Source organism: Euprymna scolopes, chromosome 2, assembly GCF_053919585.1.
Source record: "Euprymna scolopes isolate OS-2025 chromosome 2, ASM5391958v1, whole genome shotgun sequence".
In the NCBI taxonomy this organism is placed as follows: Eukaryota; Metazoa; Mollusca; class Cephalopoda; order Sepiida; family Sepiolidae; genus Euprymna; species Euprymna scolopes.
In genome coordinates this window covers 121,810,931-121,835,818 of record NC_136483.1, presented here as the reverse complement: position 1 = coordinate 121,835,818, position 24,888 = coordinate 121,810,931, and the positions used below count along the sequence as shown (strand labels likewise).

The following is a 24,888-nucleotide window of genomic DNA, read 5'->3' as shown; positions in this document are numbered from 1 at the left end:
TCGTTCAGCTTTTTTGTATAAAACTGAAACTAGTTCAAAGCTAAGGCAATCGCACCGGGGAACGTCCAGAAGCAATCAGCTTTGATCAATTTGGGGCTAAACTCCTTATATCAGACAATCGTTATCAATATGACAATCCTCTTTTTATGGGGAGCTGGTTTCACCCTCCCCAACATCTTGGGAAGCCAAAGTTGGGGAAAACAAACCCAAAAGCTGCCCCGCAATAAAAGTTAAATCCGTTAGTTCTATTTGACCTCATTAATGAGTTCAAAAGGAAGAAATAGAGTTAACTTTTATTGCGGGTACACGTCAATTCTGTTTCTAATATTTAAATAAATTCAAATGTGTTTCAGTTACTTTTTTTTTCCAACACAACACCCGGGCAACGATTTTTTTTTAAAGAAGTTTTAACATTGTTTTTTTTACATAATATTTAGACAGGGTTGTTACTTCGCTTATTCTTTTGCTTTGATTCCCCCCGCCCAACACACACACATACACACCTCCAAACACCCGGGCAACACCGGGTACCCCCCGCTAGTCTATCTATATAAAAAAGCGAAAATGTGTGTGTGTTTGTATGTCTCGCAAAAACTTTTCGACACAGGCCACGGATTTTCGCCAGATAGGTATCATTTTCAAGCTGGAACCTTCGCCCGACAAATATCGAAAAATTGGCCCAAAACAATAATTCCTTAACCCTAAACTAACCAGGCCCCCTCATGACAAGATGGCTCTACGCATGCGCATATGACGTCGGAACATGAATTAGTTGAAATATTAATAAAAAAAGAAAAATTTTAAAAAAACCTAATTTCGTCAACGTCCTTTTAGCTCAGTTCATTAGAGCGCAGCATCATTATCTAAAGGTTGTGAGTTCGAATCGTGGTGGGAGATGTCTTTTTTTTTTTTCATTTTTAAAGGTTTAATATTGAAACAGGGTTATTTAAGCTATTTTTCACGTTCTATGTTTTTTTTGTTTTTATTTTTCAGAATTTTTTAAAGAAATTTTAACGTTCGTTTTTCTGTATTTTTTTCCATCACATTCGCGTTTTCTTCTTTTGTTTTTCGATTTTAAGAAATTGTAACATTGTTCGTTTGCCTTATGTTTTTTTTTTTCTTTTTTTAAGTTTTAACATTTTTTTTCATAATATTTAAACAGGGTGATTACTTCACTTATTCTTTTGATTTACCCCCCCCCCCCCCCCGCCGGAGCACACATACCTCTGAACACCCGGGCAACGCCAGGTACCCCCACTAGTAATTTATAAGATAAAAAATATTATGCGCATAACATTTTGATTTGAAAGATGACATCTTAAATTTTTATGTATTGAAGACATTTTTCTTTTTAATGAAGAAATAAAAAACAAAATTGTCACAAAATTTACACTTCCTGGTCTCGGATATTACTTTATACTTTGCACTTTGATCTCCCTTGGGCTAACGTGTCCATATCCTACGACATGGCCCAAGTACTGAACCTCTGCTCTTCCGAATTCACTCTTCCCCAGGTTAATTATTAAGTTGGCATCATTCAACCGCTTGAAAACTTCCTCTATACTCTTCAGGTGTGCTTCCCATGTTTCATTATAGATGACATCGTCATCTATATACACACCAACATTTTGAATTCCCGCTAAGCATCTATTCATTAGGCGCATAAAGGTAGCTTGGGAATTTCTCATTCCAAACGGCATGACATTGTAGTGATATGTTCCGTCTGGCACCACAAATGCAGATGCAAGCTTCGCTTGGTCTGTCAAAGGCACTGACCAGTAACCCTTCAGGAGGTCACACTTGGTAATAAATTTTGCCTTCCCGATCTGATCGATGCAATCTTCCATTCGTGGGATTGGATAGGAATCTTCTTTGGTGATATCATTTAGTTTCCTATAATCCGTACAAAATCGAACGGATCCATCTGGTTTGTCCACAAGTACGCAAGGTGATGCCCATGCACTTTGACTAGGTTCAATTATCCCATTTTCCAACATGTATTCGATTTCCCTGCGTATTACCTCCCTCTTCCTGGGGTTCACTCGATATGGATGCTGTTTAATGGGTTGATTCCTGGTCAATTCAACATCATGATAGATAGCATTCGTTCTCCTAGGAACATCAGAAAATACTCCTGGAAATTGCTCTATAATCTCGGCTATGTCACCTTGTTCTTTTTTTGATAAGTGGTATAGTTTTTCTTCTAAATTCTCCAGTATTTTGGAGTTACAGTTTTATTGGGGTGTCCTTGATCAATACACTGCCATCCATCAGTGTGTCTTCATTTGCGACAGTTTTCACTTGCCCCACGGGTAGTTCAGGTTCTTTAGTCCGTTCTACATATTTTTTTTATTCGGTTTATATGGCATAATTGTACCTTATCCTGCCAGTTAGGGGTATTTACTCTTTAGTTCAAGTCATCGACCTTTTCTGCTATTGTATAAGGGCCCTGGAACCTGGCGTCTAATGGGGACTTTCTTGTCGGTAGGAGAATCATCACCTCCTCACCTACGCTGAATTGTCTGGACTTAGACCTTTTATTATAGATGCGTTGCATATTTTCCTGAGACTTGCTCAAGTAGGTTTCTGCTCTCTTCCTAGCGTCCTCTAAGTTTTTTCGCAAGTCCTCTACATAACCTGATACCAGCTGGGGTGATTTTTCTGGATTATCCCATTGTTCCTTCGCCATCTTGAGTGGATTTCGCATTTCTCGTCCATAGACCAGCTCGAACGGGCTGTATCCTAGTGATTCTTGAACCGAATCTCTAGCAGCAAAGAGTACAAAGGGTAATTCTTTATCCCAATCATCCTGCCTCTCCGTGCAGTGGGCTCTCAGCATGCTTTTAGGGTTCCATGGAACCGTTCTAAAGCGCCCTGTGACTGAGGGGTGATATGGGCTTGACGCGACATGCTTTATTCCTAGCTGTCCAGTTACTCTTTTGAACAGGTTTGACGTGAAATTCGTTCCCCTATCAGTTTGGATAGTTTCAGGGATTTCCATTTTTGAAAAATGGTTTAGCAACGCTTCTATTATTTTCTTCGTGGATATTGTCCGCAACGGTATAGCTTCGGGGAATCTAGAGCTGGCGCAAATTACAGTCAATAGATACTGGTGTCCTGTCTTCGTCTTTGGTAGAGGGCCTACGCAGTCAACTATCACCCTCTCAAAAGGTTTTCCTGAGATTGTTATTGGTTTAAGCGGTGCTGGGGGTATGTCTGGTTTAGGCTTTCCCGCCCGCTGGCATGTCTTGCATGAGTTACAGAAACTCTTTGTGCTAGCTCTTATGCCTGGCCAGTAGAAGTGTCTCAACAGCTTCTCATACGTCTTGCTTATGCCTAAGTGTCCTGCCAGTGGAACTTCATGAGCCAATTTTAGCATTTCTTCACGATACCCCCTTGGCATGACTATCTGGTGATAATGTTCCTCTCTTTCCCCTTTCCGCTTCCCAGCATGATAGCTCCTTTTCAATATTCCCTTTTCGATGTAGTATTGTTGGGTGTGCTTCTCATCCGTTGGTTTATCCACTTGTTCATATAGCTCCCTTAAGCTGTCATCACTCATTTGAGCTCTCTCCAGCTCCTCACGAGGTTTGTTTAATAGGGGAATCTTTTCTTCACCTGTATTTTTCCTTTTACTTCGCAGGTTATATGTGTGTGCTCTCTGGTCCGTGTTTTCCTCATAATCTTTCTCATCTATCTGGGCTAATTCGATTTTGGCTTCGTTTCCCAGTAGAATGTCTATTTTCTTCATAGGGAGTGTCTTCACCACCCCAACTTTTATCTTCTTCCTGACTTTCCCCGCTATAAGTTCCACTTCTTTCAGAGGTACTCGCGTGGTTCTTCCTCCTATGCCTCGGATTGCCACGAAGTCTCTCGTCTGACCACCTGGTACCTTTTCCACTAAAATTAGGGATTGCGCAGCACCTGTGTCCCTTAAAATAGTCGCGGGGGTGCCATTTCCGTCTCTATCCACAATTTTCCCCTTTCTTGTGAAGGGTTGGTAGGTCTCATCCTCCTGAGCTGAGGATATTATCCCCTGTGGTCTGGCATCTCCCATCCTTTTTATTTCAGGTCCCCGCCCTAACCTGCAATTTATGGCTATGTGCCCAGGTTTCCCACATTTATAACATGTAGTTTGGTTAAACTTCTTCGTTGGCGTTGTCCGACTGTTTATCATGCCGTCCTTCTTTACAGTTGGTTCTGTTGGACCGTTTATCCTATCTGTCGTGATAACTTTACTTTTGCCTCTTTTACGGGTTATTACACACTCATCAGCCAGAACTGCCAGTTCGCTTCCGGTATTAATTTTCCTTTCATTTAGGTAAATCCTCATTTCTTCTGGTAACCAATTGAGTATTTCCTCGATTAGTATTAGTTGCTTTATTTTCTCAGCGTCATCTTCCACTCTCCTGGCACTGTACCATTTATTCATCAGTCTCTCCTTTTCTTTGATGAATTCTTTGAATGACTGATTTTCATTTTTCCTTTGTGCTCTGAACTTCTGCCTGTATGCTTCGGGCACAAGTTCGAAGCTTTGTAATATGGTTTTTTTGACAGTATCGTAGTCTGTGCTTTCCTCTGCCGAGAGTGTGATAAAAGCTTTTTGTGCTTTTCCGACGAGCAATGTCTGTAAAAGTAAAGCCCATTTATCTTTTGGCCAATTTAAGTTGGTCGCTGTATTTTCAAAATGTGGAAAATATTCATCCACCTTCGCCTCCACAAACTTTGGTACTATTCTTACTTGTTTGGTTAAGTCGAAAGCACTACGGTCTGGTTCCCGCATCGTCTCTGACAGTCTGAGTTCCCTCAGTCGTATCTCTTGCTCTAGCTTGGCTTTCGAGCTCCAGCCTCGTTTGTAATTTGTATTTTTCCAATTCTATCTGCTCCACAGTTAGATTGGCTGTTTCACCAGATAGCTTGTCTAGTACTTCTGGTTCGAAGATTTGTTCGTCTACCATGTGTTCGGATATTATTCTGATTATTTTTTCCTTCCTCATTGCTTTCTTGGTTTCTAATTCCAGCTTATCACTGATTTCTAGTAGTGTGCTCTTTTTCATCATCTCCAACTTTTCCAGCGATGGCTCCTCCAAAAAATCTTCCACTACATCCATGTCTTCGTTCGCAAGTTAGCAACAAATTTTTGTGTATATATATGTATATTTATTTGGCTTTCGAGCCCCCAATATGATTTTACTTTTGCTGGTCTCGTTGTCTACGTCCTGAAAAGAAAAACTGTGTAGTTTACTTTTTCAGAGCTCCCAGATTCTATCAAGGCCCGGAAGCCACTCAGGGATAAGGATTATTGCAAGTACATTATGTTAGTGAGGAGATTTGCTGAAGTGTTTACTTAAGGGGGTGGTTCATTAGGAATTTGTTAACATTGGACTTGAAGACATCCAAGTTGTAGTCCGGGGGGAAGCAGGCAGACGGAACAGAGTTCCACAGGCGTGCAGTTCTAAGAAAGAAGCTTTGTTCATGGAATCCGCGTTTTGATTTAGGCACAGATATAAAGTGGGGGAAATTTTTCACAATGAATTCAGCTAGACGGGTGTTTTTCGTGAAAGATTGGCGAGGGGGGACCAGAGATTGGATTTCAGACGAGAATCTGGCATGGAAATAACGATAAAACATGGACAGGCTCGCAACGTCTCTTCTGTGGGAGAGAGGTTGCAGGGTAGAGAAAAGGGCATCCCCCACTAAGACACAAAGTCTATTTTGTACTCTGTCAAGGCATGATGGGCTGTTTTTGGCAGCTCCTGCCCAGATATGGCAACAGTATTCCATCCTTGGACGTACTTGGCTTTTATATAGATAGAGAATTGCATCAGTAGTGAGATATCTTCTGGAGCGGTAGAAGGATCCCACCATCTTTCCAGCGACCTTGGCAACAGACTTGATGTATGTGTTCCATTTCAGATCAGGAGTAAAGGTCAAACCCAGAAGCTTGTCAAAACACGGGGCCTCACCCAGACGAGAGCCATCCATCACAATTGATGCCAGCTGGGGATCAGAGCGTTGATGATGTAAGGATAGGAGTTTGGTTTTGGATGCATTAAAGGTAACAAGCCACATCTTCCCCCACTGAACCACACGCTCGAGATCAGAGGAGAGAGAATCAGAGAGAACTTTGTCATTTACAGCCTTTGATGTGTTGCCGTAGATGGTCGTGTCATCAGCATAGATGTCAACGAATGATTTAAGTATGTGTTTAGGGAGATCATTGTAGATCAGGAAGAGAGTTGGGCCCAGGATTGACCCTTGAAGGACTCCAGCATTAATATTGCAGGCCTCCGATTTTTGTCCATCTACCACTATTCTAATGAGCCTATTGGAGAGAAATGATTTAATGATTGAGAAAACATTTCCAGTTATACCGTAGCTGGAAATCTTGTGAAGTAGACCCTTATGCCATACCTTGTCGAAGGCCTTTGATATGTCAAGAGCAATTGCCCTAGAAAGGAAGCCTTTGTTAAGAGATTGACTAATCCTATAAGATATAACCGTCAGCACATCTGTTGTAGATCTAGTAGAACGGAAACCATATTGCATGTCATTAAGGTTATTTCTGCTGAGGTGGTTGACTATTTCTCTATTTAATATGGATTCCAGCAACTTACTCATAACACACAAGAGACTTATTGGTCTGTACTGAGAGGGAGATGACTTATCACCTAAATTCTTAAATACAGGGCAAACTGATGAGGTCTTCCAGGGAGTCGGAAAGCACTTCTCCTTAAGGCAGCGCTTAAATAGTTTCGTAAGTATGGGAGCAAGTTCTGGTTGAAGCTTTTTTAACACTATAATTGGGATGCCATCAGGGCCAGTTGCTCAACTGGAATCTAGGTTCTTTATTAGCTTGGCGACCTCATGCACGGATATTTGTATGTTACCTAGCTTGTTCTGTGTTATAGGAGGAAATATGGGGAGTTGATAACCTTCGTCGCATAGGGTAGAATTAGCTGCAAAATTCTTTGCAAATAGTTTGGCCTTGTCTGACGCTGATGAGATGACCTCTGGCCCATTGATAATGGTTGGGATAGAACGCACACTTCTGTTCAGGATCCTATTTGTTATTTGCCAAAACTGGTGGGATCCAAGCCACTGATCAGCTACCTTGGATTTAACAGACTGGGCATATAGATCTCTTGCATTTTTTATTACTCTTTTACAGTGGTTGCTGGCAGACCTAAAAGCAGCTTTAGTCTCAGTGCATCTATTACATTGGTAGCTATGGAAAAAGTGATTTCTGTGCGTGATAGCAGCAGCACATTCTGGGGAGATCCATGGCTGTCTGTTAGGTTTTTGTTGGAAGTTTTTAGATGGTATGAATTGGTCTATGCCTACAATTAACCATTCGGTCAGATCTGATACTATAGAGGACACTTCCTTTTTAAACATGGAGTGCAGAGGTAAATCAGATATGAATGTACGGAAGCTATCCCAGTCAACCATAGAGTATCGGTATACAGTACGGTGGAGGGGTATGTCTGGGGGCTTCTTACATTTCGTTTTTATCTTAACTGATACGACGGAGTGGTCGGAGGATCCTAGAGGAGATAGAACGGAACATGAACATAGCTCAGGGGAAGTTGAGAGAAAAAGGTCTACTAAGGCTTGCATATTGACCGGGTGTATCGGGCACACGGGTGGGTTCGCGAACAATCTGAGTGCGGTCATAAGCAATGGCAAAATCATGACAAAACCTCCCCTCATCATCTGTCTTATTTGAATGGGTCAGCCATTCCACGTTATGGACGTTGAAGTCACCACATATGTGGATGTTAGCCGAGGGATGTGAAGACAGTATGTGGTCTATTTTCTCAGATATGCTCTTAAAGATAGTAACTCCGCTGTTGTGGGGCCTATAGAGGGCAAATATAAATGCAGTGGTGTTAGCAAGTGCAACCCTGAAGCACATATAGGGTAAATTAGGATCTTCTCTAGAGATATCCCTGCCACACGGGAAGCCATCCTTAATGTAGGCACATATTCCATGCCCATGGCGATCTTGGGGGTCAGATTTAGCTGTTAAATTTGAGTATCCGTTAATTATGAACTCATCTAGGGAAGTGGTCGGCCCTATTCCAGTTTTACTTAGAAATAATATGTCCGGTTTCGTCTCCTGTAATTGGGTTTCAACCTCTGGAAGGTTGGAACGTAGACCCCTGATGTTGGAGAAGGAGACCTGGTAGTGGGGGTCTACGTTGGAAGATGGGGTTCTGCTTTTTTTTTTTTTATATACGTGTGGTCGATTTTCCTTTTTTTTTTCTTAAAGAGAATTTAAAAAATTTCCGGGCGAGGTTCCCATGTGACGACCTCCCCCCCTAGATTCCTACTTGGTGTTCTTTAGGTAATTAGGAGAGAGTTAATGGAAGGTCGCACCAAGTATCATTCCGTTGTTCCCTCCTCTGTCAGAAAAGATTTGAATGGGGTATGTATATTCAATCTCTGACTTGGAACGATACTTATAGGCTCAGGGTGAATTTGTAGGTGGGCGAACGTGACTAGATATCTTGGAAGAAGGAAAGAAAAAACAAACACATCATTGTATGCACATATATACAGCTTTCCCCTTTTATTTATTTTTTTTTATTTTTACAATGTATAAAAACGAAGACATAAAAACAGGAGAAAGAAAAATGTTCCAGCCAGTTGGCCAAAGTTCAATTTGGAGGTTAGTTCAGCTTCTCGACCCCTTTCCCTCTTTTTCTTATTTCAAATCTTTTTTTTTTTTTTTCCACACATGTATCGGCCCGTAGATGCCCGAATGGGTTAGTCTCACAAAAACTAAATATATCCAAGGGAAGTAAACCCTAAATATTTATATATATATATATATATATATATATATATATATATATATAGAGAGAGAGAGAGTTTCTCTCCCCTTGTTTATCGTATGTATATATTCCTTTGCAATTTCTGTCCCCTTTTCTTTTCCTATTTTTTTTTATGAAGTGTAGTGCCGGAATGACATGTTTTTATTTTATTATTTGTTTTTGGCGACAGCCGGCGGGGATAACAGTTTATATCAATAACAGAAATTCCGACTCACCTTCGCAAAGGGCCTTGTTTTTCTTTTTTTCTTTTAACCGTTAATTTGAGATAAACGTTTTCTCTTTTTTTTTTTTTCTGTCTTCTTTTATCGCTGATATTCCATCAACAGAGTCGCGCTGTATCCTATAGTTATATATATATATATTTTCCAGCATATATATATTGACGTCCGTCATCTTTGGAAACGTCTCCGCAACTGCCCTCCAAAGTTTTTCAGATTTTTGGCCCCTCAATTTCGGCACCAATATTTTTATTTTTTTATTTTTCCTCCCATCTTATTGGTCCATTTGGATCGCCTGATTTTCCTTTCCGAATTGGGTGATCCTTTCGCTTCCTTTTACGTGATCATCAGCATCATCATTTTATATGCCGACCATCATTTTGTATCATCATCATCATCATCGTCCAATTAAGTTCATCTGTTTTTTTTTTGTTTTTTTTATGTACATATATACAATTACCGTTACAGATGGCAAAGCTATTGAAGTATGTGATTGATGTTTGTTACTTTGGTGATCAGGAAGGAGCAGGTGCTTACGTGGTGGAAAGAAGAAAAGTGGATGCAATAAGGTTGGGAAACTTCCATTCCTACCCAGCAGAGTTTACACTGATGACCAAAGGAAGAGTTTATGGGCATGTAATGTATGGAAGTGAAGCCCGACTAGTTAGGATTGAGGATATGTGTTGCAAGGAAAGAAATATGAGAATGCTATGATGGATGCGTAATTTAAAGACAGGCTGAGTTCTGATGACTTTAGAGGACAATTAAATCTGAACATCAAGAGGTATGTGCAGAACAATAGATTCTGGTGGTATAACCATGTTGGAAGAGAGAAAAAAAATAAAAGAGAGAGAAAGTTCTTGGTTTGGTAGATGTAGAATAATTGAGAAAGCAGGGTCATTTCATAAGAGAAGGACAAGGGAAACACAGAAAAGACAAGGATATACTGGAGAGAAAGGAGGATAAATAAAAACCTGACCAGAGATGGTCAATTTGAAAATCAATTTATAAAACCTTTTTAACACATTAGCATCATATAATACATTCAACAGAATATGATGCTAAAGAATTTTTAATGCTTAACAGGTTTGATCAGTCTTAAAAAGAAAGGTAATTCTCTTCTACACAAATAATTTACGTTTTATTATCATTGTTCTGAACATTGGATCATAGATGGTGGGACCTAGCATGTTGATAAATATTCAAAAACATTTTTCATGTGGTTTGAACTAGGTAAGAGTGTAAGCTGTTAATGTTATAAATTGTGGCAACATCTAATCCCTGTTAGTTTATGATACTATTGCTCCCCCTCCCCCAGAGTGTTAAGACAAAGGACTAAACAGGAGATTATTCAATATATTTTAGAGTTAGTGTGTGGGTGATTTTTAGGTGTGCCCATAAATTTTACGGCAGTTTTACGACATTTGAGAATGGGTTTGTAGCAATGGGTTTTAGAACAATTAGAGCTGTAATGGTTAACGACAGTCAGAGTTGGTGCCAGTTGTGGTGAGTTGGACATAATTGAAGGCAGTTGTGGTTTGAACCAAGTCCGGGGAACTCTGGGAGATCAAAATGAGCTGTCAGCAACTGACTGACTTGGTCTCAACAGGAAAATTAAGATTAACACTTAGAGAGTAGTTTCCACACGATAGTGACACAGAGTTCAACTTTTCATTTAAAGAAAATGTTAGTTTGTTTTTCTTTGGCGTTGCCTTTGTATTTTTTATATACTTGTGAAACTGTGTGCACCTCCTCCCGCAACAGCCACCAGTGTGAGACGATGATACGGCCATAACAGAGGATGAACAGTACACATTGGTGGTGGAAAACTGTCAGCTGGGTGACACATGGTTTGTAACAATTTGTTAAAATTTCACGTTTGATGGCAATCATAACTGCTTCATATTATGAGATTCACTTTGTTGGAGACGGAGAGCTGGAAAGAAAATGTTACTCACCAGTTCTATTTAAACGGGACATACTGCACATGGCTCTGTGATAAGCTTTCCTTATGTCATCCTCACTTACAACCATTTTTAGTCTGGACATTCGTTCTGGTTGATCCAACCATTGATGCGCATTCACTGCTACCTGAGTTCCGAGCGGCTTGGTAAGGACAAGGACATCACCAACGACAGCATTGTCAGGCCTGAAAGAATTGCCAACAGTTGAAGGAAAAGACAATGAATCATGAGAAAAAGCAAAATATTTAACAAAATGGTGTCCCAAGTTAGAATCCAGTGCATTTCACAAAAATTACTTTCACTTAGGATGTTAGCAACCTTCATGTAAATACCATCATCTTTCTGGAAAGAATTCTGACTAGAAAAATATCAGAAAACAATGCCAATAGAATCTCCAGATTCATACAATGATTTTCAGAAGCAGCATTTTTAAAAAAATTATTAAAAAACAAGTAAAGGAGTATTTATACAAGAATACAAGAATCTATTTACATATGAAATATGATTTTTAAAAAGCACAAACAATTATATTATTCAGAGTACTGTTCTCATCCTGAGTTATTCTCTGAACCTTTGAGACAATTTAACTGTAAATCTATATAATACTAAAAGTTTTGTAATCAGCAAAAGCCATTAGCGCCATATCCAGTGATATGGCTACTGATGGGACAATGCTTTTCTTAATGCGCAACAAAACAATGGTGATCTGTCAGCCATATTTACTTTTGCATATGTCAAGTTAATTTTGTAATCTAATACTATGAAAATCTGTTTTTAAGTCAAAAATGCATAAAAATTTTTAAATGTAGAATTTATGTAGGAAATGTTGAAAGAGGAAAAAAAAGCAACCAACCTTAACTCTGTTCATGTGATTCTCAGCTCCATGTAGAAATACACGTTTAAATGCATGAGATAAAGAACAAAACAAAAATGAAGAAAAGGATGAAACAAATTCACCTATACATATCTTCCTTTTTGTTCCCTCATCACAGAAAGAGAAATTTAGTACATCTGTTCAGGCAGTTGGCGGGAAGGAAATGGAAAGATGTCCACTATGGTTAATTAATCATTTTAGTAGAAAATATAAAAAGATTAATAGAACTAAGATTAAATAAACAGAAAAAAATATTTTAATCCTAAAAACTAATGTGGATAATTATGTTCTTGTAATCTCATTTAGCAATAAATACAAAATTAAATAGAATGCAAATATGGATACATATAATTCCTCAAAAATCAGTATAATGAGAATGGAAGAATTAGTTTAAAAAACTGATTAAAAGTGTTTTTTTTTTTTTTTACTTGAGAGTCACTATTTATCAACAGTCAGATGTCATTTTAGGACAAGAGTTAATAAGTGTTAAATAGCTGACAAAATGCGTAGTTTTTATGTTTTTACAATGATATTTATGTATATCAAAGTGTCCATACTTAAAACAAAACAAAATAAAAAACGTTTTTAACATGCTTGTCATTTGAGTAGGGTGGGTCTTTGGTTGCTCGGAAACTCAAGAATCTGTCTGACAAGTGTAGGGCCAGAAACTGGCCCAGCACCTGTCAAAATGAGCTATGCCACTCTTCCAGGTTTTGCAACCCAGTTTTTGAGTGGAGTAAGTTCAGTTTTCTGCCTGGAGCACCCCTACTTGGAATGATGCCAGGGGAGGGTGTCTGCCCAGGCTATTTTTGCTAGGTCATAGTGCACCTTCTTTAGGGGCGCCGACTTGACATTCCCCATCTTCCGACCTTGTGTCACATCTTGTTGCGGTGGGAAGAGAGTAAATATCTACTTTCAAAAAAGCCGATGTCAAAGTTTTTCAAACTGATACCATGTGATCATGATTACTTTCACTTCAGTTTGAAGTTGTTTGATTAGTCAATGTAAAATATTTATACTTATAAAAAAAACATACTTTATGTTGAAGAATTAGTTTTTCTGAATTTAATAAAAAAATTAAGAAAGAAGTCTTGAATTTCATTTTTGCAACATTGAAGTACGATTTTAATTAAAAAAAATAAATAAATAACAATATTTTCAAAAGAAAAAATATAAATAAAATAAAAAAAACATGGGATTATTTGCTTTAAAAAGTTATAAAAATAGAAGTTAAATATGTATTTCTAAATATATCTTAAAGGGAATAAATAATGCAAAGTGTTGTATCTGTTCTGAGACATCCAATTCATCTTTTCTATTTTCGGTTAGTTTTTTTTTTTTTAAGGAATCACCACTTATCAAGGCCCAGAGGTCACTCGAGGATAAGGGTTAAAGAGTGTACAGTAGTCAAAAGGACAATATCATAGTAATCGTTAGAAGTGGTAGATCTTGTTTCTTGTCTAGGGCAATGAACGCCGTTTCCCCATTCCCGACACACCCCACCCCTAAAACTGGGCACTTGAGAGTGCTTGAGTACCATATATGCCTGAGCATTTAGATTAGGTTGACCTTCCTCTGATGGGTTGAGGGTACCGGATTGACAGTTACTGGCTGCTGTTTCCGCCTGGTAGTACAGGTGCCCTAACTCTTTGGTAGCGCTTAGAGTGGCTGCTCCATCAACAGTTGTATAATATCGGGATGTTTGTAGTGCCATGTCGCGCATGGAAAGGGGCCCTGCACTTATCCCCGGTGGGCTTTCCTAAGGCCACAGTAGTCCTAGTTGATGGAGGGTCAGCTGATGGTCTACTTGTGCTGCATGTGTGATACTCTGCATAACCTCCTGTTCAGCTCCCCTTTACCTAACTGAAACTCGTTAAAAAAATATGATGACAGTACAATTTAAAAATAAGCTTAAACCAGGCTTAGGGTACAACAAATCCAACTTGCCTCCTCCCTTGAGGCTTGCATTCACAAATATCCGTGGGCTTAGAACTAATTTAGCTGATGTTGAAGCATTTCTCCTAACAAATACCCCGGATATCTTAGCACTTAGTGAGACTAACCTACACTTCTCCATCCCCTTTAACTACTTTAATATGCCTGAATATCTCCCACTCTGCTGTAAGGACTCTGACAGACACATGCACGGACGTGGAGTTTACATTCGTAATACCCTTCCCTTGACTAGAGAAACAAACCTAGAAACGGATGATCAAGCCTTTATGTGTTTTAGACTAATTATGCAACGCAACGTTAGCTACTTTTACTTTCTCTACCGCTCTCCCTCGATCCAAGACTGCACCATAATAAACAAAGTCTCTGACAGCATAGACACAGCATTCTCCCTCAACACTAGCACCCAAGTACATGAATTTGGTGACTTTAATGTCCATCACAAAAACTGGCTTGGATTCTCTACTTACACAGATGCAGCGGGCAGCACAACTCATAGCTTCGCTATATCTCACTCCCTATCACAAATTGTTACTTTTCCAACCCGTTTCCCTGACCAGGAAGAACAACACGAATCACTTTTAGATCTGTTTTTGACCACAGTTCCTGATGATTGTATAACGAAAGCCGACAGCCCACTTGGGAATGCTGATCATGCAGTGATAATAGTTGAAATCGCCCTAAACTCTAGAGCCAAAACTGAAGAGCCAGTGCTCAAAACAACGAGATATTATAAAAAAGGCTGACTGGGAAGCCATCAGAGATCTTATCAGAAACGCCCCATGGGGAAATATTTTTTCTCTTCCTGCTGAACAGTGTGCAAACGAGACCACTGAATGGTTCAAAACTGCAATCGAAGCGCATGTTCCCATACGGAAATTCTATAGCAAGCCCCACTCTCCCCTTCGACTTGCGCACTTTTTGCCAAAATATTTGAGACCTTAATTAACCATGCTCTAGTCCATCACCTTACAGATGCTAAACTTCTGACTGACCAACAATATGGATTTAGACAAACCCGTTCCACAGCAGACATCCTAACTGTAATCTCTGAACGTATATACCATTCACTGGACAAAGCGGGAGAGGGCAGAGCGGTAGCTCTAGATATATCTAAGGCTTTTGACGGGGTGTGGCATGAGGGTCTCCTCAGGAAGATTAGATCATACGGTATCACTGGTAGAATACTTAACATAATCAAATCCTTTTTAGATAACAGAAAAATCCAGGTTGTCCTCGACGGTCGTACATCTAAACAATATGATATAAATGCGGGAGTGGCCCAGGGGTCTATCCTTGGACCTCTACTGTTCCTGATATTCATAAATGACCTCCCCGACAAAATTGCCTCTGAGATGGGTATACATGCTGATGACACCACACTCTATAACAGGCACGACAGGAAAACAAATGAACACATATCTAAAGAAATGGCAGAAACACTAGAGGATGACCTCCAATCAGTAGTGGAATGGGGACAAAAATGGATGGTCACGTTCAATGCTGCCAAGACTAAACTAGTTTCATTCAATAATTACAAGAAACCTTCTCTACCACCTATAGCAATGGCCAACGACTCTTTATCTGAGAGTACGTCTTTCAAGCTCCTTGGCCTAACGTTCACAGGAAACATGAGTTGGAACAATTACATCGAGGGCATTGCCAGGGCCGCTGCAAGGAAGGTGGGCTCTCTCTACCGTGCTAGAAAACTACTAACACCCAAAAGTATCCTGTACCTCTATAAGGCAACCATTCGCCCATGTATGGAGTATTGCTGTCATATTTGGGCTGGTGCATCAGCTACTAGTCTCTCGCTCCTTGACAAGGTTCAAAAGAGAGTCGCAAATCTGATAGGCTCTAAACTGGCATCAAAGCTTCAGCCTCTGTCCTATCGACGAAACGTTGCATCCCTCTGCCTGTTCTACAAGTATTTTAATGGTGAATGCTCTGATGAACTGCAAGCATTTGTGCCCCCACGACGTGAACACCCTCGACAGACTCGAAAAGCTGCAAAATCCCACCCCCACACTGTAGAGATCCCTAGATGTAAAAGATCTTTCTACTCCAGTAGTTTCTTCCCCAGAACCGCTAGACTTTGGAATTCCATTCCAGGTCACTGCTTCCCCAACTGTACTGACATGCAGAAGTTCAAGTGCAACGTGAACCAACATCTTGCTGCCCAAATCCTTACATAGTACCCCACTAGTTGTTTCCCCTGATAGTAGCCCCCTACACCAAAGTGGCAATGTGCCTTGTTTGGGGTGAAAATGTAATTAAAAAAAAAGAAAGAAAAAAAAAAAAAGAAAAGTGTAAATTTGGTAAATTGGACAACTTAAGAGGATGGCTCATCAAGAACTTGTTTACATTGGACTTGACCAGCCATATTGTAGTCAGCTGAAAGGTGTGCAGTTCTAAGAAAGCAGCTTTGTTTATGGAATCTATGTTTAGGTTTAGGCACAGATAAAGAGTGGGGGAAATTATTGATAGTGTTTATAGCCAAATGAGTGTTTCTCGTGAATGTTTGGTGAGAAGGGATCATAGATTGGAGCTCAGCCGAGCACTTACCATGAAAATAAAAATAAAGCAGAGACAGTCTCGCAACGTCTCTTCTGTGAGAAAGAGGTTGCAGGGAAGAGAAAAAGGCATCCCCCACCTAGCAGCTCCAGCCCAGATGTGACAGCAATACGCCGTCCTTAGAGGTACCTGGCTCTTATATAGGTAGAGAACTGCATCAGTAGGTAGATATCTACTGGCTCAATAGAAAGATCCCACCATTTTTCCAGCAACCTTGGTAAGAGATTTAATGTACGTATTCCATTTTAGACCAGGAATAAAGGTTGTCAAAACATGAAGCCTCCCCAAGATGAGAGCCATTCATTTTAATTGATGCCAGAAGAGGATCAGAACGTTGATGATGTTAAGATAAAAGCTTGGTTTTAGATCTATCAAAAGTAACCAGCCATTTTTTGCCCCACTATTGTACCACTTGCTCAAGATCAACAAAAACGGTCCTCTCGTGACAATGACCGATTCTACGCATGCGTCAGATGACGTCGTGATCAGATTTACTTTAAGTAGTTGAAAAACCGAAGAAATTTCATGTACGTCGCCTTAGCTCAGTTGCTTAAGGCCTCGGTTCATTATCTAAACGTTTTGGGTTTGAATCGTGGTGTGAGATGTTTTTTTTTTTTTTTCGATTTTTAAAATTTAAATATTGAACCAGTGTTTCATTTTTCTGCTTTTTTTTTTTTTTTTTTTTTTTTTTTTTTTTTACTTCGCTTATTATTAGCGACACCCAAAAACACCCGGGTACCCACCGATTTTTTAAATTTTAATATCGAAACAGATTTATTGAAGCCATTTTTCACGTGTTCATTTTTCTGTTTTCATCATTCGTTTGCCTTACATTAAGTTTTTGTGTTTTTTTTCCCCGCTTAAGTGTTAACGTTGTTTTCTTTTTTACTTCACTTATAACAAACAAACCTACATCGTCGTCATCGTAACGCTCGACGACTTCCAGCCGCACACCTGTCAATTTCATTCTTAAATAAATTCAAACATCTGGCCGATTTTATTTTCAAACTTCGCCTCAGGGCTTCGGGTTTGACCACCCCCCCAAACTTCAAGTTCTTTTTTATTTAACACCACACACACCTACAAACACCCGGGCAACGTCAGGTACTCCCGCAAAATGTGTGTGACCATTTCGTGCATGTCTGGCAAAGGCTTTTCTTGCACACGGTCCTAGGTTTGTTACTATCGCTTACAACTGTTTATATAGGTACTAAATAATAATATCTAGGATTTGGGAAAGCGCGTCGCGTCTAGATTTATTTGCATCGACTTTTACAAAATTATTTCTATTTTGGCTTCTCACGTGTTGATTCGGCTTTTTCGTATAAAAAACGAAACTAATTTAAAGCTAACATTGTTCCTGGCAATCACACCGGGAAACGTCCAGAAGCAATCAGCTTTGATCAATGTTGTATATCAGACAATTGCTATTCAATCTGGACAATTGGGAGCTGCTTTCCCCCTCCCCAACATTTCTTGGGGGAAAAAAACAGTCAAATTTGGATAAACAAACCCAAACGCTGCCTCGCTAACTGCGTGACTTCTATTTGACCTTCTTAATTAGGTCAAATCGAAGCAGCAGAGTTAACTTTTATTGCAGACACTGTTTTTAATAGTTAAATAAATTCAAAAATTTCTCCCTTGTATGTCACGGTGGCCCAATGGTTAACATCATATGCTTTTTGGTTTTTTTCACACTTTAATTTCCAAGTTTTTATATATATATATATACTAGCATTTCGGCCCGGCGTTGCCTGGGTGTTTTGAGGTGTATGTTGAGCAAAAAAAAAAAAAAAAAAAAAAAAAAACAGTCAATTTTTTTTAACTTTGACCCCAATTATGACCCCTTAAATTTATTGTCTAGGGCTCAAATCAAGTTATTAAGTTAGATCCATGTCCAAGGAATCTTTATCTAAAATTTCATGTGTTTAGACCTAAAATTGTAGGAGGAGTTTGGTAGAGTTCTCAAAGGTCAAATCGTTGAACTTTGACGCCTTAATCGCAAAATTTCTGCCCGAAAACCAATCACATGGATTTTTCCCAAATCTCAGTACCCTGTATATCAAATTTCAAGTCTGTAGACTTAAAATTGAGTTATTGCGTAGGGAAATGTACACAGATACACACACGTTCACGTTATATATATATATATATATATATATATATATAGTCATCGACATACAGCCTTGTTTAGTTGTATCACAACTCATCAGTGCTGCTAGACTAGCACCTCTCCCAAGCCAAGGATCGAACCTAGAACTGTTGTGTTGACAGTCGGCAGCTCTACTTCGCGACCATGGAAGCGACGCCCGTAAATAACTTGTCCGAATGTCTATTTAAACAAACATCCGTCCGCCACTTACCATGCTCAAACTGCCTGTTTGTAAACAAACCGTGAGCTTCGCATTTTTCAACCAATTAAGTAGCGTGTGATATTTACGACAGTGCTCTACCCAAATATATATATATATATATATATATATATATATATATATATATAAGTTATAAAATGTATATGGCAATTAAGCTACACTGAACATTCCGCGTTTCATCAACTATAGATTCTTCAGGCTTATGTGGATGAAACGCGGAATGTTCAGTGTAGCTTAATCGCCATATACATTTTATAACTTACTAACTAGCTCTACCTACGTATTGAGCACTTTTGAAGTAAATACTTCAAGTTTACGCATAAATCTATACTTTCGTATATTAATTTTATGTGAGTAAATTAAGTAGTTATATATATATATATATATATATATTTGAGGTTGCTATTTTTCAAAGGTAGAGTAACCAATGAAATATAACGAGGTTCATACAAGAGTGCTCAATACAGAAGTATAATATAAAGCTGAACGTCTGTGTGTGTGTCTGGTCACGAATAGGCTCCTACATGGTTGACTATTACAGAAAATTGATCACATATAATGATAGAAGATTTATCAAGACACAGGAATGGGTATGTTTGATCTGACATAATGATGATTCATTAAAATTGTGGGGTCTGCGTACGCGCCTGGTCCACAAAGTATGGAAATAAAAAATTTTTAAAAAAAAACGTTTACAAGTGTTTTTGATAAAGATGTACATAATCTATATATATATATATATAAAAATGTAATTCTTGGTTCGTTCAAAGTCAATAGAACGATATTTCTACATTACCAATTTAATTGAAATTTTCAGAAAATTTTCTGTAAAGTTAAGCAATGTTTGCATGTTATTAAAATAAATTAAGATCGTTAAGATCGCAAATTATAAAAATATATTAAAATAAAAATATTTTTTCTAACTGCGAGACTGTCCGCCAATTCATTTCCAGTAGAAATTAGTCTTTCACGTGCACCACACGTTGACGACTTTCGAATTACAACATTTAACTATCTAATTAATATATGGGTAAAAAAAAAAAAAAATCCCTTTTTTCAAATTATATATATATATATATATTTGTACTTTAACCTTACAATTGAATAAAAAAAAAAAAAAACATCATAAAACTTTGATTAAACTTGGAAATACGATTTAAAAAAGGTAAATATGAAGAATTACTCCATCCTCGAAAATTCTTTTAAAATTACCACTCTTATAGGCTTTCGGGGTCGCTAAAAACGAAAATAATGTTTATAATTAAGGCAAACGAGTAGCTTCCAAGATATGAAGAAATGTTAGTTTAAAAAAGTGGAGAATCACTTTTCCATAATAATTTAACATAAAATGATCACCCACTTTATGGCCACGATTTTTTTGGGGGGGGGATTGCTTTCTTTCTACCCTTGAAAAACCCTTTAAAATTACCTGTTTAAATTGCAAAATGCAAAAGAAATCAAACAAAAAAATTTTAACCAAGAAACACACAGAAAAATTTATAAAAATAGCATCCATTTTTTTCTACCGAATTCATTTGCTGTTTTTATTGAAAACTATTTTCTCTCAGATTTTTGATAAAAATTTCCATTAAAGGGCTGTGCGTCTGCGTCTCACGTTCATATATAACAAAAAAATTTTTTGTAGATTTCGGTGTGCTAAAAACGAATCTGTAAACTGTTTCTGTCGCAGAAAAATAGTTTTTATGATATGAAGAAATTACTTTTGCGAAAAGTAGGCGATCACTTTTCCATGTAAATTTAACTTAAAATAAGCACTCACTTTCTAGCCACCTGGGAGAGGGGGGGGGTCCCATGTTTATTGGCTAAACAGCTTTCGTTTATGCTCGCGCATAGCATAAACGAAGGCTACAGCTGTGAAATGGAAAATAGTCCCAGAGTTCAGCGGTTATTACCATGCAAAAGAAATCAAACAAAAAACTTTTTAGCCAAGAAACACACAGAAAAATGCCCCTCTCTCAGGTGGTCAGAAAGTGGGTGCTCATTCTAAGTTAAATTTACATTGAAAAGTGATCACCCACTTTTCGAAAAAGTAATTTCTTCACATCATGAAAACTTTCTTTTTACGACGGAAACAGTTTGCAGATTCGTTTTTAGTACACCGAAATCTACAATAAAATATTTCGTTATATACGAACATGAGACGGGCCTTAAAGTAAAATAATACCGGATTTTTTGGGCAGATTTGCCGTTTAGTTGTACAAATATCCTCAAACCAGGTAATCACTAAAAGGGACTCTTAAAAGTCATCACCTGTATCGAGCAAAAGTTTAAAACCACTGATTATATGTTAGCCTACGTCACAGTAACATATATTAAGTGATTTTCTAACAGTATTTTGTATAGTTTTTTAGTTTAAACTCATTTTCCCCAAACGTAATGTGTTCGATACAGTCTGCTGCCATTTGTATTTTTCAAATATACCGATAAACACTGCATGTTTTTGAACCGATTAAACATACATTACATAAAAACACTACAATCTTATCCAGTTAGGTACAACATTTACTTTTCTTGCCTTTGATAAAATTTATTTGTTATATATTTATTTTTTGACAACTTCTTTGTATCTGTGGTTAGTAATACAAACCCTTTTCATTTAACAGTGTTTATCGGTGTATTTGAAAGATACAAATGGTGGCTGACACTGTTGATTACGTTAAGTTTGAGAAAGTGAGTTAAAACTAAAAAATTATACAAAATACTGTCACAAACCCACCGATTATGTCAGCCTATGTCATGGTAACATATATTCGGTGGGTTTTTGACACTGTATTGTATAGTTTTTAGTTTTCAACTTACTTTCCCAAACTTAACGTATTCAACAGAATCTGCAACCATTTCTGTTTTTCTAGTCGATTAAACATTTTACATCACATAAAAACATTAAACAATTATTCAGTTAGGTAGAAACATAACTTACCTTTGCTTTCATTTATTTGTTTTTGGACAACTTTTTCAAATCTGTGTATAGTAAACCCCCTCCCCATCACCCAAATATCAATTACTAACTAACATTTTTGTATACAAAAAACAAAAAAAAAAAAAAAAAAAAAAAAAAAATTAGCGTTTCAACATTTTTGCTATATTCAGCTTTATCCACTGATTGTTGGTCGAGCCCAAGCCATGATTGATGGTAACCACGAGGATCAGGGTCCAATTCTGCAAGAGTATCATTTTTTTTCATTTTTGCCTTTTTTTTTTTTACTTTTTGGAGTGGATTGCTGTACTAAGAATATAAGAAACATGCATTTACTCTTTTTATTAGAATTTTCCATTACACCAAATTGAGCCACAGCAACACGTGGCAGGGTACAGCTAGTACTTTGATAAGTATGTTTTAACTTAAATAGGGATGGTATAATAAAATTGTGGGGTCTGCATTCACGACTTTTCATATCCATCTACATAAGTATACTTTGATAATTATGTTTCAGTTTGAAGAAATATGGTATAAAATTATGGGGTGTTCGTTCACGTCTGACCTCCATAGAATGGAAATATGTCATAAAGTTTAACAAGGTTTTTTTAATATAGATCAACAGAATATTGTGATATATGTTTCAGTGTAAACAGGTATAGTATAATAAATTATGGGGTTTATCTATTTTATTTTTGCTTTCATCATATTTTGCTTTGGTTTTGATAGCCCCAAATTCGAAGCTATTTCTTTACAACCCTTCCTTTTCATAACCTATCATACTTTCATAAATCAGAGTCCATTTTCTGTAGGCTGTTTTTGAACCCAGTCAACGACAAGTACTTTTGCTCGTCTATAATATAAATCTCACCTATCTGTTTAAAATGTTTGTATGTCTGCCTAAAACTTTCGACAGAGGCGACGGATTTTCACAAGATCAGTATCATTTTGAAACTCAACCTTTCAAACAACAAATATCAAAAAATTGGCTGAAAACATTAATTTCTTCACTCTCAACTAGGCATTTTTCTACAGGAAAGGATGTTGCTTTTTTTTTTTTCAGCTGCCATAATTACTTCCTATTTACTTGCCTCCCCACGAGGGCAGAGTTAGACACAAGATCGGTTTTAAATGTAGAGAAGCATTTATTACTAAAAAACGAAATGGTGGAATATAAAAGCAAGTTAAGCTAAAAGTAAAAAAAAAATTTAAAAAAACAATTTAGAGGATTAAAGAAAGACAAAATTTAAAGAAATTTCGAACATTTATTACTATAAACATAATGCAGAAGTGAAACAATGAATAAGTGAAATTAAATAAATTGCAACCAAAGGCAAAATAAGTCAATGTAAAAAGGGTAAATAATGGTAGAAGCACCAGTGTCACATGACCTAACTGTTCAGATTTTTCAGAACGAGGCTCATCTGCAAAACCTAATTATCTAAGCTGCACCAATGAATGGACAGAACAAAGTACCTTTTCTGTATAAGTAGGGACAATCTAATTTTGTTGGGGGGGTGGGGATCATTTCAATTAAACATTTTATTCAAAACAAAAATCCATGGCTACAGAGTTTACCACCATACTTCTACAAAAACAACCAAACATAGTAAGATTATCATTACTATAGGTATTGTTTCATTATTCACAGGACCATGCTGTATTTTAAATTCATTAGAATTACTAGTAGTAGTCAGCTAACATACTTCCTAACTTTCGGCATGTCTGCTACCGGAAATGGTGACAAAGCAAATCAGTTCCTTTACTTTTTCTCACACACCTATATCTTTTTTTTTTTTTTTACGTTTTTAATCATGTTTGTATATTTAATAATTATTGAAAAGTTTTCTTTCAGTCTTATTTTAATTAAGAATTATTGAAATTAGTTTTTTTTTTTTTAAGAATTACTGAAAAAAAAAAAAAAAAAAATGTTTAAAATTTTTTTGTAATGAACTACTTAGTTTTTTTTTATGATATTTGAAATTTGTTATTCTGATTTTTTTTTCCATAGGCATCACCACCTATCAAGGCCAAGAGGTTATTCGAGGATAAGGGTTAAAGAGTGTACAGTAGAAATTGGACAATATAGTAATCATTTGTAATGGATATTCGGTAAATTTGTAAACTTATACGGAATGGCTCATCAAACACTTGTTTACGTTAGACTTGAAGACAACCATACTGTAGTCAGCTGGAAAGCAGGAAAATGGAAGACAATTCCATAGGCTTGCAGAAGCTTTGTTCATGAAATCTACGTTTAGGTTTAGGCACAGATAACGAGTGGGGGTAATTATTGATAGTGTTTTCTGCTAGACGGGTGTTTCTTGTGAAAGTTTGGCGAGGAGGGGACTATAGACTGGAGCACAGTCGAGAACCTGCCATGAAAATAACGATAAAGCAGAGACAAACTCGCAACATCTCTTCTGTGAGAAAGAGGTTGCAAGGAAGAGAAAAGAACATCCCCTAGCTACAAAGTCTATTTTGAACTCTATCAAGCCAGGATAAGTCCTTTCTAGCAGTTCCTACCCAGATGTGGCAACAGCACTCGATCCTTGGACGTACCTGGCTCTTATATAGATAGAGAATTGCATCAGCAGTAAGATATCTACTGGATCGATAGAAGGATCCCACCATTTTTCCAGCGGCCTTGGCAACGGATTTAATGTATGTGTTCCATTTAAGATCAGGAGTAAAGGTCAAGCCCAAAAGCTTGTCAAAACATGAGGCCTCCTCAAGACGAGAGCCATTCATTTTAATAGATGCCAGATGAGGGTCAGAGCGTTGATGATGTAAAGATAAAAGCTTGGTTTTAGATGCATTAAAAGTAACAAGCCACCTCTTTCCCCATTGTACCACTTGCTCAAGATCAGGAGGAGAGAGAATTGGCAAGAACTTGGTCGTTTACAGTCTTAGATGTGCTACCATAGATGGTAGTGTCATCAGCATAAATGTCTATGAATGGTGTAAGGATGTGATTTGGAAGATCATTAATGTAGATTAGGAAGAGAGTTGGGCCCAGGACGGACCCCTGAGGGACTCCAGCATTAATACTATGAGCTTCTGATTTCTGCCTACTCTTATGAACCTATCAGAGAGAAATAATTTAATAATTGAGAAGACATTTCCAGTTATACCGTAGCTGGAGATCTTGTGAA

At 37.7% G+C, this 24,888-nt stretch overlaps 1 protein-coding gene across 1 annotated transcript in view; it reads right to left on the bottom strand.

Annotated features, from left to right (window-relative positions):
* LOC145295832 (inactive selenide, water dikinase-like protein) overlaps positions 1-24,888 on the bottom strand; it is a 129,308-nt gene that overhangs the window by 26,986 nt on the left and 77,434 nt on the right. Inside the window, exon 6 of the mRNA XM_080141540.1 lies at positions 11,017-11,207. Coding sequence (XP_079997666.1) covers positions 11,017-11,207 — 191 coding nt within the window. The remainder of the gene's footprint in view (positions 1-11,016; positions 11,208-24,888) is intronic.